The sequence below is a fragment of the Erigeron canadensis genome, chromosome 3, assembly GCF_010389155.1.
Source record: "Erigeron canadensis isolate Cc75 chromosome 3, C_canadensis_v1, whole genome shotgun sequence".
In the NCBI taxonomy this organism is placed as follows: Eukaryota; Viridiplantae; Streptophyta; class Magnoliopsida; order Asterales; family Asteraceae; genus Erigeron; species Erigeron canadensis.
Window position 1 is genome coordinate 35902188 of NC_057763.1, and position 17880 is coordinate 35920067.

At 34.5% G+C, this 17880-nt stretch overlaps 2 protein-coding genes across 2 annotated transcripts; both read left to right on the forward strand.

The window, feature by feature from the left end:
• Positions 1–1969: 1969 nt before the first annotated feature.
• LOC122592030 (protein IQ-DOMAIN 19-like) lies at positions 1970–2947 on the forward strand. The gene is made up of 2 exons (XM_043764243.1): positions 1970–2209; positions 2372–2947. Exons 1-2 carry the CDS (start codon positions 1970–1972, stop codon positions 2945–2947), a joined length of 816 nt encoding a protein of 271 aa, XP_043620178.1.
• A 5289-nt stretch (positions 2948–8236) lies between these two features.
• On the forward strand, positions 8237–15990 carry LOC122594578. The gene is made up of 11 exons (XM_043767015.1): positions 8237–10414; positions 10773–11012; positions 12823–12946; positions 13224–13376; positions 13467–13678; positions 13786–13852; positions 14189–14395; positions 14611–14846; positions 14973–15051; positions 15140–15280; positions 15352–15990. The coding sequence occupies exons 1-11, from the start codon at positions 8403–8405 to the stop codon at positions 15556–15558; spliced, it is 3678 nt and encodes a 1225-aa protein (XP_043622950.1). The 5' UTR covers positions 8237–8402; the 3' UTR covers positions 15559–15990.
• Positions 15991–17880: the final 1890 nt, after the last annotated feature.

Sequence of the window (17880 nt, forward strand, 5' to 3'; positions counted from 1 at the left end):
TCTTCTCTATTTCGAAATCCATGTGTGTAATAAAAATCATCATTACTGAGTTTACATATAATGAAGTCTTATGCATGATTATTACTAATATAATGTTCAAATCGCCATTACACCATATCCTGGAAGAAATAATAATTACTACTAAAGGGATGAATGAACCCAAACTTCCAATCGGGATAGTTCAATGGTCAAAGCCTACCACATCATAGACCAAAACTTACAACTACCCACTATTTTAGCCGAATGGAAGCTCAAACTCATCAAGATACACTAATTTGAGGAAAAACTCCATAGAAGCCAAGTCAATAACTGAACTTCCTTATAAGCAAAATCTAGATGTGTCATCACTCCAACTATAAATTATTGGCAAGAGATAGAACAAGTGGTGGAATCGTTATAAGAGTTGGTAAATAAATCCATGTTTTAAAACTATTATATCAAAATTGTGAATAACATTATTGTTTTTCTGAGTTCTTACAGAATTACATCACTTAATTATATCGTGTTCCAAGTCTAAATATATTTTGATTGTAAAATACTAATACTCATTGATACATGTTACTTTGATTATAAGATTGTTTTGCTTTATTAATTATTTTTTTAAAAAGAAAGTACTTTTGATCTTTAACTATGATTTAAAAATTTATTTGAATATCTAACAAGCTAAGATTTATATTATTGTTCTTAAACTAAAAACTAACAGCTTATTTTTATTATTAACATGTCTTTCTTTTCTTTTCTTTCTGACAATAAAGTGAACATTACATAATTCAAGCCATGGCCGTACTTGATTATACTTCAAGATGCACATGATAATACATCAATGTGGTGGTCGATCAGTGGTCACACAAAGTGTATATAAAATTCCTTGTTTGACTATATATTTAATACTATTAAACAGACCTTATAATTTGTTTTACTATATCCTAACAAGACATATTTACAGACAGAAAGGGGTTAATTATAGGGTGAGTTATTAATGAATATGATAATAACGTATTCATAACATGTGAAAGTTAGAAGTTCATTATAACATAGATTTCATTTGTCCACATTTATTTTTAAAAATTTTATTAATTTTTTCATACCTAAAAATATATAAAATGATTCCGGATTCGAAAGTGTGTAAAATGTTATAAATTCTTCACATTTATATATGTGGGGAAAATAAATTCACATTTTTAAATGTGTAAAAACATATTAATTGTTCACACTAAAGTCAAATTGTAACACCAAATTGTTTCACGCGAGAAAGATCTCAAATAAATTAGGTGTTACAAATTAACTTTCACGATTTTAAGTGTGAAAATATTTGTTAATACGACATTTGTATGTACGGAGAAATTATGATTTTTAAAAATTACTTCACACTAATATAAGAAGAAATTAAAGTATGCAAGATGATAACAGTCTATACAAAAGAAAAATAATCATGAACTCCTGTATATCATCTATAAAAGCCATTGTGTTTCAATAAGCTTACAACATTCAAAAGTCAAGTTGATATCTTTTTTGCTGTCACCTTCACACCACAACCCAAAAAACCAATTTAGCAAGAATCTAACTTGAAACTGAAACAGCCCGATTTGATGTCATTTGATCACTATGCTGTTTCATTTGTTCAAGTGAATTGAAATGCGCACAAGTAGTTATGTTACAAAGACATTAATTGATTGTTTAAGTTTCATCTAGCATTTTTTTTTTTTTTTGGTGTTCGAATTCTAATGGGAAAGAAGAGAAGTTGGTATAGTTTCCTAACGAGATTTTTCGTTTGCAAGGCTGAATCGATTGACAAGAAGGTAACTTTCATCTCATTGTTTTCTAGCACATGGATTTTGTGTGTGTCATATATTATGTATAAATGGTATCAATCATATTGTTATATCTCATTGTGCCATTTTTTCCGCATTGTTTTGAGGACTGATTTCAGGGAAAAAAGAAGAGGAATTGGTGTTTTGGTATCCTAAAGATGAACCAACGTTACCATGCACTTGAAACATCCGAAACAAAGGTGGAAGGTCGTGAGAAGGATCAGAAACCACACATGATGGCTCTTTCCATGGCAATGACGGCTGCAGCTGAAGCAGCCATGGCAGCTGCAAATGCAGCTGCCGAGCTTGCCAGGCTTGTAAGGTCTTCTCAAGACCTTGAATGGAGAACCCGAAACATTGCAGCCATTAAGATTCAATCCTTTTACCGGGCACATTTGGTACACATATATTTTAGTTGATTAATACTAATTGACACAATTTTACTTCTTGGGTCAAAAATCAAAATTACAAGAAGTAAATGTAAAATTCATTAATATTTGGTCAACTATCTTACATCATCTATTTGGATTGATTATGGTAATTTCCATGGGTTGACACAGGCTTGGAAAGCATTGGTGGGACTGAGGGGAGTAGTGAAGCTTCAAGCAGTGATTCGGGGCCAAATTGTGAGACAAAGTTTTTTAAGCAAACTGAAGAAAACACACCAGGCTAAACTTCATCAAATACGGATTCCTACATTACTCAATCTCTCTAATAGCCATCCTGAAAAACAATATCATGTTAGCCCACAAAATAATACAAGAAACAATAAGGTTATCAAAGACTTGACTGCGAAACAAATGATGAAACCAAGATTTGGACATGAAAAACATATAGAAGAAAACAATTCACCATCTTTTCGCCCTCAAATGTTGTATAATTCAAGAAGACACTACCACTTATCACCTGATCGATCAGATGACACTTCATTGCCAAATTCGCCGATTTTTCCTTCTTACATGGCCACCACGGAATCGTTTATGGCTAAGGCTCGATCGCTAAGCACCCCAAGACAAAGATTATCTTTTCTTGATGGTTACTACACCAATGGTTCATCTTTTGGTATGCCCATCCTGGTTTCATCATCATCTTTAAATGGAAGTATGAAAAGCAATTATAGGAACGTGCATTTTTGAACTAAAGGTCAATTTGTATGTTTTTAAAAGAGTGATTATACTTTATATTCTTTATTAATTATATGATCTAGTTGTAAAAAGTTATCCAGCATATGATGTTGATGAGTGTTTTTAATTTTAATATGAAAACTTGAAGATATATTAATAATATGGGGTATTAATTGCTTAAACACTTATCAAGACATATAGGACGATCTATGTGTTCAATGACGGTTTAAGGTTTTTTTGGCCTTAAACGAGATCAAATTTAGGGGTTATTTCGTTAGCATATTATTTAAGTAGTTTAACTTATGTTGTTAAACTACTAGTAAAAATGTGATACAAAAACTAATAAAAGTGTTACTGTAATACAAATTTTTTAATAATATTTAGCACAAAGTCTAAAAGCTAAGTCTGTTATACGAAAAATGGAGACCTTTAGATTTTTGAAGGCCTAAAGCGATTACTTAGCCTGTTATTACTATTGAGCTGTCTATGTATGTGTTTATGATTGTTAATCCATCTAGCTACAAGATGTATGATATATGGGCGGTTTGCGACTTTGCGTTGTATATGTAACCTTTATATAAATTATTGAGTTAATTGCTTAAATCATCCCTGTGGTTTATACACTTTGGTGGTTTTCATCCTTTCAAAATTTTTTTAGTGAATTTTGTCCTTAAAGTAAATTTTTTTAGCGCTTTACATCCTTTTGAGGGATGAAAAAGACGAAAAGTATACAAACTTTGTGCAAACTTTTTTAGCATCTTACATCCCTCAAAAGGATGTAAATTGTTAAAAAAAAATTAGAGGATGAAATACCCTAAAAAAAACTTGAAGGGATGAAAATTACAAAATTGTGCAAACCACATGGATGATTTGTGCAATCAACTATTAAATTATTTTTCAAAGGTTAATGTGACAATGTGATATCATAGTAATAACCATTAACCAATGTTTTAGCTATCGATGTTTGAGGTATGTAGTCTGGTATGGTTAACTTTAATTTTTATAATAATGATACAAGACTTGTTATAATTCAATGAAAATAGTCAAAATATAATTACAATTCATTAAAAAATAATACCAAATAGGTATTTTATAACAAAATATAAGTTTTAAAGTTTACAAACAACAAAAAATAACATTAAAGTATCATAAGAATAATTTTGTAAAAAAATTTAAAAAATGAAAATTGAAATAAACAGGTTACAATAGCGGAAAATGCCGGCGGTAATGGATAGTGAAATACCGGATAAAATATCAGGCTAATTGTACCGGACAACCGATCAGTACATATTGATAGTTAGAATAGCGATAATGACAGTAATATAACATAAAAGTGAAAAAAAGCCGTTCAAATCCCACCTCTTGTCATTTTAACTATATCATTTCTCTAAGTATAGACTTTACAAGTATATCATTTTAAGATACATGGCTATACATTGTTTAGATTTTTCTTCCAAGATTACTCTGGAAGATGAGTATTATGACTCAAAATTATGAGGCTTAGCCGTGTAATGAGATTAGTGAGTATTTTTTCTTCCTTGTTTAATTTTAAACACCTTATAAACCATTCGAACATGTTATGTAATGAGATTAGTGATAGACTAAGAATGAAAGGTATAATCGGTTTTTTTGGTCAGTTTCTTTATCGGCACAATTTGGCACATCGCATTCCTTACCCTTTAGTTTTTGACAAAAGACGGCAAAGGAATATCGGCAACTAAAATCGGTCGAGTAGAGCCGATGCATATCAACATTGGGACAGTGAGACATTACCTTTTTGACCTTTATCCCCCTTTGTTTACACTAGAGGAGTGTTTTTTTCTTTTTTTTTCTAAAAAAAAAAATTCTATAAAACCTATCTATAATCTCTTATAAAACAAATTAAACTTCTTATTTTAAAAAATTCAACAATTTTTTCAATATCCCTAAACTACCCTTAGAGCACCCCCAATGTATGTAGTATTGATCTGTATTCAGTATCCAATATGGTCCACACCATTGGGTGTGGGCCATATTCGAGCGTATTCCTTGCGTATTCGAGCGAATCGTGGTAGCCACCACAAATGTATTCGAGCATTTTTTGTTTATTTGTTTTATTTGATTTCCGTCTCCAATATATATATATATGCAAGTTATTTTAGGGCCACTTATTTTAGGACCAATTTTAGGAGATGTGTTTTTTGTAACTTACACACCACCATGATCGTCTCCGACCACCACCATGATTTTCCAGCCACCGGGTCGCCGGAAAGTCTTTGTTTTTTTACAAAAAAGTCTTGTATATCGTAGTAGATGACGATGGTGGTGTGTAAGTTACAAAAAACACATGTCCTAAATGGTCCTAAAATAAGAGGTGGTCCTAAAATAATCCACTTATATATATATATATATATATATATAGGGGTGAGTTAGATTAGGGACTTCTTATTTTAGGGACTGTTAGGGACTCGATCTAGACCGTTCATTTTCATCAGATCTAATCACCACTGATCATCTCCGGCGAGACTTACACATGTGTAAGTTGAATAAAAATTATGATTCGGAGCGAGCTTCGCCTTTAAGGATATTCATAAACCAAAGTTGGTGGGGGTGATAGGTCATTGAGGGTGATAGGTCATAGTGTGATAGGTCATAGAGGGTGATAGGTCATAGGGGGTAACCGGTGATGGGTGATCTACCTAAAAAAATTGTACTTAAAACATGTGTAAGTTACTTACACATGTGTAAGTCTCGCCGGAGATGGTTGCCGTCGCTGGAGGATCATGGTGGTGGTCGGAGATGATCATGGTGGTGGTGGTCAGAGATGATGGTGGTGGTGGCTGGAGAATGAGGTAGAAGGAGTCCTTAATTTAACTTTTCTATAGTGTGTGTGTGTTGCTTATATATCATAATGAATAGGAATGACAATCGGTCGGGTTCGGGGCGGGTGGTACTAAACCCGAACCCGATAAGGAATATATGATCCGAATCCGACCCGATATCCATCGGGTACCTTATCGGGGATCCCATCGTGGATAAAATCAAGCCCGAAACTCGACCCGATAAGGATAGTATTTTTCAAAAGTATTTACTAAAACTTGTATGATTTGAGAAAGGATACTACATATTCATGATGTTTTGAGAAATGGATGTGTAAGTTATTGAACATAGATACAATTTTTTTTGATATTAGTGTGGAATATAGATTCAAAACTAATTACTTATAAATATATAGATATATGTATTGATGTCGGGTCGGGGCGGGCTAGACATGCCCCAGTCCCTGGCCCGAACGGGTTCGAGTTTTAGGTTTCCCCGCCGGGTCGAGTTTTTTTTGCCATCCCTAATAATGAAGAAGATGAATGTTTTTTCGTTTTCCGGCGGCTGTACGTATTTTAGTCCTTATAATCATATAGTAATTTTAAATCTAACCCTATAATTTCATAAAATTATTACTATTACCCTTATATATATATATCTATACTATATTAATAAACAAACCACTCTCATCTCTTTTCAACTCTCTACCTTTAAAATACCCAAAATACCCTTAATATTTAACACATTCATAACTCACATACTAAATCTACCTAATATATCCCTAAAATAGTTTACACTCATATTTATCCAAACTATTTGTCTCCTTTATTAATTAATTTAAATATTTCCACCTAATATCTCTATAATATTTTTAATAAACTATTTACAAAAGATACAACCCTTAACAATAAAATAACTAAACTACCATTTACGTCAATTACTTTTAAATTAATAACCACATCGTTAGCACCATCGCCACTAACACCATCCGTTGCCGCCACCGCCGCTGCATTGCGTGGGTATCCATCTCGTATATATATATATATATTACTATTACCCTTTTAATAATAATAATAACAATAGTAATAATAATAATAATAATAATAATAATAATAATAATTATTATTATTATTATTATTATTATTATTATTATTATTATCTTTATTATTATAAGTATTTAGAGTGTAAAAATAAAATATTAATTAAAAGTGTAAAAATAAATATGTTAGAGTGTATTGGAATGTATTGGGTGTTGGGTGTGAATTGAGAAAAATGTATTGAAACTAGGTTTTTCTGATGTGGTGCTGATGTGGTAGTGTATTGGGGATGGACATTGGGGATGCTCTTAAATAACCTTAACATATATATAGGGATGACATATAAACCCGTACCTGACGGGGAAATCCGAAACCCGACATTTTTGGGCCGGGTTCGAGTACGCGGGTCTAGGGCCGGGCATGGGGATGATTTTAGTTTTTTTTGCAGGTTCGGGTCCGGGGATGGTTTAAGATTAAAACCCGCTTACCCAACCCGTATACCCGAAACCCGTCCCAAACCCGTATACCCGACCCGTTTATGTTAAACTACATAATAATAATCATAAAAATAGTATGTTTATTTCTAATTATTTGAAAAGGTATGAAATACTAGCTTGCCTAACACTAACACATGATAATAAGTGAAAGGATTTCAAGCTTCTGTAATGAATATTATTTGGTAAGCCACACTAACGGGTTTAATAGTTTCAGTCAACATGGTTGTACTTGTACATAATCAACTAGTTACAGATAAATTTCATACTTGCTGAGAAAAGTCATGAAGTTTAATAATGTTAATTTAGTTAATTATGAAACAAGGTTTTGCATTAAAAAAAAACATGAAAGGATTTTTTTATAACGGATACCCGATTACCCGTGGGGAAACCCGTTACCGACGGTTACCAAATAAATGGGGACTCGTCGGGTCTGGGTTCGGGTTTGGGACGGGGTTTTTTAATCGGGTTTGGGTCCGGGATCGTGTAAACCTGGACCATACTCGGCCCGTTGCCATCCCTACATATATATCTCATGATTGTTTGTACATATCCTTTTTTTTTTCTCTCTCTCTCATACACACATCAATACCATCACCATTGCAATTAGAGTTAAATACCTCATTGCCGCATCTAATGAAAGTAACCTAAAAAGCTTATATTATCGTTACGGCATCTCACGCATTATAAATTATTGTCGCTGCAACGCGCGGTTACCTTTCTAGTTGTATTTGACACATTACGACACTACACCTTAATATTTGACCGATTTTGGAATTTTTTGGCTAAAAAAAAAGATGGACACTTCTTTCTCAAATTTTTATTTTAAATGCTTTTACCTATTTTGATTTTACATTTTAACAAAAATCACATATACGGCGTGATGTATAAATTTTTAAAAAACGAAACACCCCCCTCTGATAAACCCTTGAATTCACTTTACACATTCACATTCCCTCCTTTCACTTTCTTCACCAACGCATCACTCAAATATTATTTCTTCAGCTACCAACAATTTAAATAAATAAATAAATAATAATAAAGAAAGCTAAACCTAAATTAACTCTCCGTCCACCGGCGGCATAGCGACGACGGTTCAGTCACTCAGCCGCCGTGATCACACTCACATCCTTTGTCATGTCACCGGCAGCCGAAGAGTTCTCATTTCAAAACCCTAACCCCAGCCTTCACAAACTTCATACTGATTCAGGTATATTCAATAATGACAGTAATAATTTTAATTTTATGAATTTAAATAAATTCGATTTTGGTAGTTCAAGTGATACCGCTACTGCGGCGGCCGTTCGTTTGTCGAAAAAGAGACACGTGAAAGTGAAGAAACATAGTTTAGGGAGTAGAAAAGATGTTAATAGTAAAAGTAATAATGTTGATTTTGAATATGTATTTAGTGCGAGTGATAGTGGTTCGAGTTTAGGGCAAACTAGTAGTAATGAGTTTAGTGTGTCGCGGTTCGATATAGGAGTTAACGTAGGAGATGACGAGGTTAGGTTGAAGTCGGGTGGTTTGGATGAAAAAGTGGATACTAGAAATGCTAGTGAAATGGGTGATGGTAAGTTTGGGAAAGTTAACGGTGTGGATTTTGTGTTTGGTGCAAAGGTGAACGATGGTGTTGATAGGTTTGTGAAGGTCGATAAGTTTACAAATGAGGCTGAAGCTGGATCCCATTTGGTTGATTCTATGTCAGGGCTGAATCTTGGAACACGAGGGTTAGATGAAGAGGAACCAATGATTGATAGGTCTAAGGTAGAGGAGAATAAGATGAAGGATAGTAGGAAATTTGGAAATGTGGATTTTGTGTTTTCTGCTAATCTTGGAGATGCTAGGACTGATATGAGTAACAGGAAAGAAGAATCTAAAGAGAAGATTGGGAAGTTGGATGCTAATATGGTGTTTGGTGCGCCTATGGATGTGGGAATGGCAAGTGAAGGTTTTGGGAAGAAAGATGGCAGGGTTAGTGATACGGAGAAGGGATCTGGTGATAGTGCTAAGAGGAATCTAGATAGTGGAGTAATGTTTTCGAATGAAAAAGTTAATGGAGCTTTTCATATTGGAAGCCGGAATGGAAAAAGGCCCGGATTCAAGGCAAGTAGGAAAGTCAATGGCGTAAAGGGAAATTTGAAGAGTGAAGGAGTAGGAAGCTGTGATCTTTTGGAGAAGCAAGACGGTAATTTAGACTCCGTCCATGATGGTAACTATGGTTTTGTTTCTGGAAGTAATTTAGGCAATGCTTTTGGTGATACCCCTCAATCTAAAGTCTCTGATGAGACAAAGACATCAAATATTCATGACCCAACAAAAGTCAATATTACGAATAAGATCAATGGTTCTGATGGTGATTTATCTTCCCAATTTAGCAACTCATTTGTGTTTGGAAGCGACAAAAGAAAGGTTGCTCAAGAAACACATGAGGTGAATAAGGTGCCAGTGTTTGAAGAAAAAGGAAAGAGTGACAGGGGTACTAAGGTGACTTCATTTAGCCGCAACGAAACATATCTATCATCTTTGACCAATGGATCTGGAATAACCAATAACTTCGGATCTCTAAGTGATGCTGGTGGATTGGAGACTTCATTTACAGGCTTTAACACACCAGATATCAATTTGGCAACTTCCTTCACATCAGATATGTTATCTGGTTTAGGTATGAAGTTGGATTTTAGTAAAAGCAAATCTGTGGGCCTAAGGAAATTAAAGAAAAAGGCAAAGTTGAGGCAGAAAGGCATGAATTGTCATCAGGGGGGTCGTACTTGTGTATCTAAAGAGGTCCCACATGCTTTTGATAAATCTTCTGGATGTTCACCGATGGATTTCTCTCCTTATGGTGGTACTGAATGTGCATCAACTTCTCCTGACCCTGCAACCTTTCAGGCTAACAATGAAGATGCTGTTGATACCACAGAGAAGTTCAATGTAAAAGACGTCTCATCATCTTCCTCTACATCATTTGCTAATGTGGATGTGTCTGCAAGACGACGTCCCCAACAGAAGAAATATAAGTTGAAGATTGGCCGTGATTTAGAATTTAATGCTCCAAAGAACAGAGTTGATGCATCTCATGCTTATGAGTTTACTAGACGAGGGCATACTATGGCTTCAGATCAGGAAATATGTGACAAATGGCGAAAAAGGTTTTATTTTGTTCATTCATGTTTAATTTTTCACAAATGTATACCCTTATAGGATGAGGATCCTCTAAAGTTGGTTTCAACTTTACTAGTAAAGTTGAAGGCATCTTGACCCTTGGATTAAAATCAAGGGTCTCGATTCAAAGATGATTTTTGAATTTTGACCCGTAATTTTAATTCAATGGTCAAGATCATCAACTGTACTAGTAAAGTTGACATTAGCTTTAGAGGATCTCAATCCTACCCTTATATGCCCGGCATCATCACCGTCGTCTTTATTATTATTATTATTGTTTGGGGGTATGTTATGCTATAGTTGTACACTCTGTTGTTTACTTCTGACTAAACTGATTTGTGTCAGGGGAAACCAGGCATACAAGAATGGCGATTTATCAGAAGCTGAAGTTTGTTATTCAAAGGGTATTAACTCAATACAACATAGTGAGACACCAGACTTCTGTACAGAGCCTCTTCTTCTGTGCTATAGCAATCGTGCAGCTGCTCGCATGGCTCTTGGGAGGTTGAGAGAAGGCTTAAAGGACTGTAGAGTGGCCGCTGCATTAGACCCCAATTTTGTCAAGGTCAACTTGAGATCTGCAAAGTAAGTTTTCTGTCTGCTGCATTTTTCTACTGCATAAGATGTACCATACTCGTAGGTCCTAAGTTAAGTGTATTCACTCAGAAAGCTGGTGTGAATGCATGGTATGTATAGCAGAATAGTTGGAACTTACAACAGTTATACCTCGTAAAGCTATATTGATAACTAGTTAAGCATACACACTCATAGCTACTTATTAGTAAAGAGTTATTACATCAACACTGAAATGTGTATACCAAACTCATAGAACAGTACCCCCTAATAGCATTCTACCTAAGGATTCCACTCAATGCACCGCACTGCTAAACTGACATTAGTCTTTGTTACAGCTAGAGGGAAATTGATGAAGATGCTTACTTGTATAACTTGTAGACATTTTGGTCCCCTATTGTCTTTGTATATTGCAAGTATTTCATATATATTCTTCTTTCACCTCTATAAGTTTTGAACCATGCTAATTTTTTCTACAAGCGGAGGAGATATATCTGAATATTTGGCTGGTCACACAAGTAAGGTTGCCATATATGGGTTTGTTTAAAGTAAGTTTACAGCGTCATAGCTGTTTTTTCAAAATTCCTAGGTCTACATCAATATCTTGTGATGAGTTTATGTCATCATGAGCCTAAATGGCATTATTCTTTTTGTTGATGTGATTGATACTTACAATAGGCCTACAACAACTTTTCCACAGCATCACAAATTGTACAACCTATTAATGTCATTGGTGACTTATATTTTTAATACTCTATTAAGGGATCATCGTTTTACTGGTTGCTCAACAAGATCTGCATCGTTAAGCATGTAAAACCTGATTTTCAGGCTGCTATGTTTATTTTGTGTGATTACTCTAGTTTGATTTTTTGACTGGCATCGTGGTTATCGTATATGTTTTGTTTGGGGTTTTTACGTGTTTGAAAGTTTGGGAAGTTGAACATATTGGATCCAGAGTTTGTAGAAGTCTCAGTAAGTAAGTACAGATATGCATTACATGCATATTTTCTAACTTTGAGTTAAGGCATTATGTGTGTGTTTTTCTTCTTTCTTTTTTTTTTCTCTTCAAGTTAAGCGCTATACTTAATTTTACATTTTTTACTTATATCTTAAAACAGTTTTAAGCATTTTGCCAAACGTGCAATCATAAATACTCTTTAAGGTTGGGGTAAAAGGTTGTATATAGTATACCTATTACATTCGTAGAATAACCATCTCTGAGGCAATCATATAAAAAGATGGTTGATGTTTTGCGGTGTTCAAAGAAAATTCTTGCCTGTGTATCTTGGTAATGTTACATACCGGTAGCATGTGAATAACAAGGTATGCATCGTAAAGCAAGTGGATATGCCTACGTGATGGCTTATATGCGTAATTAAAGCTCGAAGTTGAAAATAATTTGTCTAAATAGGTGACTGGAACCACACTTGAAGTATATTGTTTTAACACTATCTTATGTGTCCGACTGTACCTATTATAAGTTATATTTAAGCTTATGGAGACTTTTATTGTAACATGCCGTTTTTAGATTGGATTTATCAGCCTTTTTTGGTGATGGGGTCTTTACATATGTCATGAATTGGTGGTATATGGTGTTAACAGTCTTCAATCAGCTATGATAGTGTTTGTGTTGATCAATGAGATGTTTGCTGTAAGAAGTATTACCAAAGTATGGTGAAATTTTGTGTACACAAAGGGAGTTATAGGCATATCATGCAACACATACTAATTGCATCTACTTCTCTTCATCAGCTTCATTGGGATTTGTTGCTGTTCGAGGGATGTAAATTATTAACGTTTCTGTTTTGTATCCTATTTCTAGTTGTCATTTACTTCTAGGAGAGCTAGAGGAAGCAATCTACTATTATAACAAGTGCTTGGAGTCTGATATCATTTTGGATAGGAGAGTTGCAATTGAAGCTGCCGACGGCCTGCAGAAGTCACAGGTAATCACATGTCTTATGTAGCTTTTTGTCTCTCTTATGGTATATGTAGCATTTACTTCAATGGTACTATGGTGGTTCATATTTGGTGCTTTTGAAACTCAGTTTTAAAGGCACTAAGGACTTGAGATCCTGAATTCTAACTGTTTGTGTCGATTACTGATCAGAACGTATATTTGTATTGGATTTTCCATGAGTTTTATTTTAAACATGTAATAGACCAAGAATCTGTAAGTTTCTTTCATTGTGAGCATCTACTTCAAAATCTTTTCGTTGGCAGAAAGTTGCCGATCATCTTAGGCAGTCAGCAGAGCTTCTGAAACAGAAAACTTATGAATCAGCAACTAATGCACTGGGATTCATTGCTGATGCTTTGTCCATAAGCTGCTATTCGGATAAATTACTTAGGATGAAAGGGGAGGCCCTTCTTTTGGTATGGGATGTTTTACATAATCGTTATCATTTATACCTGGTTAGTTATTAAAATTGATATATTGGCCTTTATGTGGTCTTCATGTTACAGTTGGGGAAGCATAATGAGGTAGTTCAAATGTGTGAGGAAACCTTAGATTTAGCTGAAAAGAATTTGGCAACTGGCGATGGCCATGATTGCAAGAACGCATTGAAACTTTGGAGATGGAACTTGATGTCCAAGTCTTGTTTTTATCTGGGCAGGCTTGAAATAGCTTTGGATTTAATTGAGAAACATGAGCAACTGAGACTTACTGCAGACAAGTAATGCATTACTGTTTTATCATTATAATAAAACATGGCGTCTCCATTTGGTAGGGAGGGGCAACGAAATTTGGTACTGATATTTACATTATTCCGTGTAAAACCAGGATTGTAGGCACTGACGAGTCATCACTTTCTTTGGCTGTTACTATACGTGAGCTTTTATTCTCCAAGGTACGGCTAGCACTGTTTTTGTCATGCAGTACTGCTATTTATTAATCTAATTATGTTATTTTATGTAATATCTAATAATCCTTTAAGTTCAGAATTTACCAAGTGTAGCCGTCTCAATATACTTTGGAGAATAAAGTTATTGCGATTTTTACTTGCTTTAAGCATCTGCAGTTTGTGTTATTATATTTAAGATATGGATCCTGATGATGGGTAATATAAAAAAAGATTTGTGTATCCTCATTATGGCAAATCGAGGACTGAAACATTGTACATATTAGTGTATCTGTGAAACTGTACTTACGTGTACTCTTTTCTCTGTCTTTTTTATGGGGTCAGAATGCAGGAAATGAAGCCTTTCAGAGTGGTAAGCATACAGAAGCAGTAGAGCATTATACTGCTGCAATATCGAAGAGTATGAAATCATATGCATTTGCCGCTGTCTGTTTTTGTAATCGTGCTGCTGCACTCCAATCTCTGGGTGAAGTTGTTGATGCAATTGGAGATTGCAGCATAGCTATTGCCCTTGATGGAAGTTACCCAAAGGTATGCATGTTTTTTGGGTGTTCTGATTTCATCAAAGGGCTATTACCTAATTGTAATATGGATCATGTCCTTTTCTCTAGCTTGAGTTTTCTCTCAGCATGCAAGATGACTTTGAAATCATTCTGCTATGTGGTGTTTGTAATGCAAGCAACTCTGGCATTTTCGCTGATGATAAGAGAGTTATATCTCCTATAATTTTTTTGTCATATTATCAGGCACTCTCGAGAAGGGCTACATTATGGGAAATGATTAGAGACTACAAACATGCAGCTGATGATCTTCAGAGACTCATATCTATTCTTGAGGTACAGTCAGGAGGGAATTTGCAAAAGTCTGCCACACTAGGGAAAACTGATGGCAGTGCGAAAGATTTAAGAAAAGCCCGCCGCCGTCTTTCTTCTGTAGAAGCAAAGGCAAAAAAAGAAAGGCCCTTAGATCTTTATCTTCTTCTGTAAGTGTGTTTTTTACTTCATTAGCGCACTATCCTTTTTATATTCTTTGGTAATGAAACAAGTTCTGTATAGTAAATAAAAAAAAAGGAAGAAAGTTCATGTTTATCGCCTTTGCTTATTTTTAGGGGAGTAAAATCTTCAGATTCTGCAGTAGAAGTTAAGAAGGCTTATCGGAAAGCAGCTCTGAGACATCATCCAGACAAGGTTACTCCTTGTGTTTTAGACTATTACTGATTTTGATATCTGACAACTCATTTTCTTGTCTAAAGAGTTCGTTTGTGGCGATTAATAGGCCGGACAGGTCCTAGCAAGAGCTGAAAGTGGAAGTGATGGTCAACATTGGAAAGTGATTTCTGAATCGATCCAACTGGATGCTGACAGACTCTTCAAAATGATTGGAGAGGCGTATGCTGTGCTTTCAGATTCCACCAAGGTCTGCAAAGTTCTACCTCATCTGTTTTTGAATCAAGTACTATTTTCTAACCTCAGATTTAAACTTTGCAGAGGTCCAAGTATGACCTTGATGAGGAAATGTGGGAAGACATGAACAGAGACGTTGGTAGCAGTAGCAGGAGAGCTTCGGAATCTTATAGTTCTCCATACGATTTCACCACCCGGAAAAGTTCACATGAATCAAGAAAGACCTATAGTAACTCCTACTATTGGGAGAACTCGGGAAAGACTTACCATAGCTCCTATCCACGCTGGTAAATTCATAAAAAGCATCCACACATTATTCTTTTTGGCTCATCTCATACAGGATCAACGAGTTCCAGATCGAGTTGTTATAGATGGCTTTGGTAGGCTCCAAACACCAATACAGATGATCAGCCTTTCATCTAAGAAAAAAAGTTGCATGAGGAATAAGTTAGACTACATATACATGGTGAAAGTAGGAATTCAAGCTGGAAGATCAGATGGATCTTGAATTGAATCTTTCACCCAATTTTGTGCTCATTAGTTCAGTTGGCGCTCATTCTATTGTATTACGATAACCTTTTCTTACTAAATTGATGATCAAGTTTATAGAGATGGATCTTTGTGCATATTATTCAGATTCAAGACTCTATTGTATATTTGTATGCAGTAACATTTTTCCTAAACGAAAAGGGCAAAACATAGTTTGCTAAAATTGTTGATTTAGCTATCATAGAGTATATTTGTCGCTATAGCCACCCCAGTTTGTCAAAGCCCGACAGTTTATCCACTCTACAATTCTTTTGTCGATAAAGCCTTCAAACTTTTGTTGTGCTCGAGAGTGTGTATATGTCTAGAATTTAGGTGGTGTTTGTTTTGCACTTGATTGTTAGATGGGAAATGTCTTAATATATGCATGTCACAAGAATGATTTTTATAAAAGAAATTTCTAGAAAACTTTTTTTCTTCTTCTTAAAGTTATGAATCATTTGATCGCAACAGGGATCTAGCTTACGTTGTCTTAACCGGGTCCGTGTTAGAGAGTCTCTTCACCCTCAATACCTAGTAAGAGAAGAAACCCCCAACTAAATCGCTGTAAGGCACGACATTTAGTTGGGATAAAACACTGCCCTTTTACAAACTCAGACCTGTTTCACTGGAGAACTTTATTTGTGAAATTTCATAACCAAAACTCAAAGTCATACATTTGCTGCTTAAGCCATAAGTCTCTGAGTTTTAGCAATAGTTTGTATATAAACTATTTATTTTGCACATTAAAAATTAACAATACAACTTATAATTTATATAAACCATAATTTTTCAGACCGACATTTTATCCATTAAACACCCAATGGGTAAAAAACAAAGAAACCCGTAGACTATTAACAAGTCAAACCAGTTGGTCAAACTGCCAAAGATCAATTATTTCTTGTATGTCTCTAATGTTATAAAAATCCTTCTATCTTCGATAATTGACAATTTATTTACTACAAAACAATAATGGGAGGTGATATTGGTATCATATTTTTAGATACATATACCACATTAGTATTTTAATAATTTGTACAGTATTGTGATAGATGTATCAAAACAAAAAATGGTACGAATATCACTTTTTTAAAATAATTCATTATACACTATAATCCTAAAAAGATTTTGGGCCGTTGCATAAACATTACATCTTCAAATGTGTATTTTCCTATTTATAATCCAAAAGATTAACTTGAGAAATTAGATAGAACTTACATAACTCTATTACAATGACTCGATCAACAATTTTAACAAATTATATAGCTTTTCAAATATGCCCAAACAAAAATGACTCACTAACTAACTTACACTATTTAATAATATGCCTAAACAAAAATGACTCACTAACTTACACTATAAGATCAAATTCATATATCAAAGTAAATAAACACTAAAACATCACCGCTGAGTTAAAATTTCACTATCGTTAGAAAAAGGTTTTCTTGTAATCATTAGTTCCATACTTTAGCTTAAAAATACTACAATTTAAAACGTGGTATATCCATGTGATTATGTGAGTTTTTGTTTTCGCTTCTCAACATGGTTAAATCAGTGGTAAACACCCTTGTCTCTGGAGACAGAGGTCATGGGTTCGATCCTCATCCCATGCAAAGGTTGGAGGGCCTTTTCTACCATTTAGGTAGAAACTGGAAGCAGTCTCTCTACTTAGGTAGAGGTAAGGTCTGCCTACATCTTAACTTTCCCCATACACCGTCGAGGTATTGGGCTCAAAACTCACGGAAGGCGGCACTGAGCAGTTATTTACTTACCCGCGGAAGGCGGCACTGAGCAGTTACTTAATTTTCTGATAATTTTTCTAAGAGCCGACATATCTTTTGCCACATCTCTTTGTACACTTGAACAAAATGCAAATAAACCACGTAAGCATTTTGTCAAGCACATTAGTTTTGTAATGACACAATTCAGAAAAAAGAAAATAATGGCAAGTTATTCAAAAAATATATCTTGATTTAGATATATAAGATGATTTTCTAATGACAACATCTTTAAATAAAATAAAGACAATATGAAAAGGTGCAAAAATTTCATTTTGATGCAAGATAAGTCCATAAACTAACAAAGTAA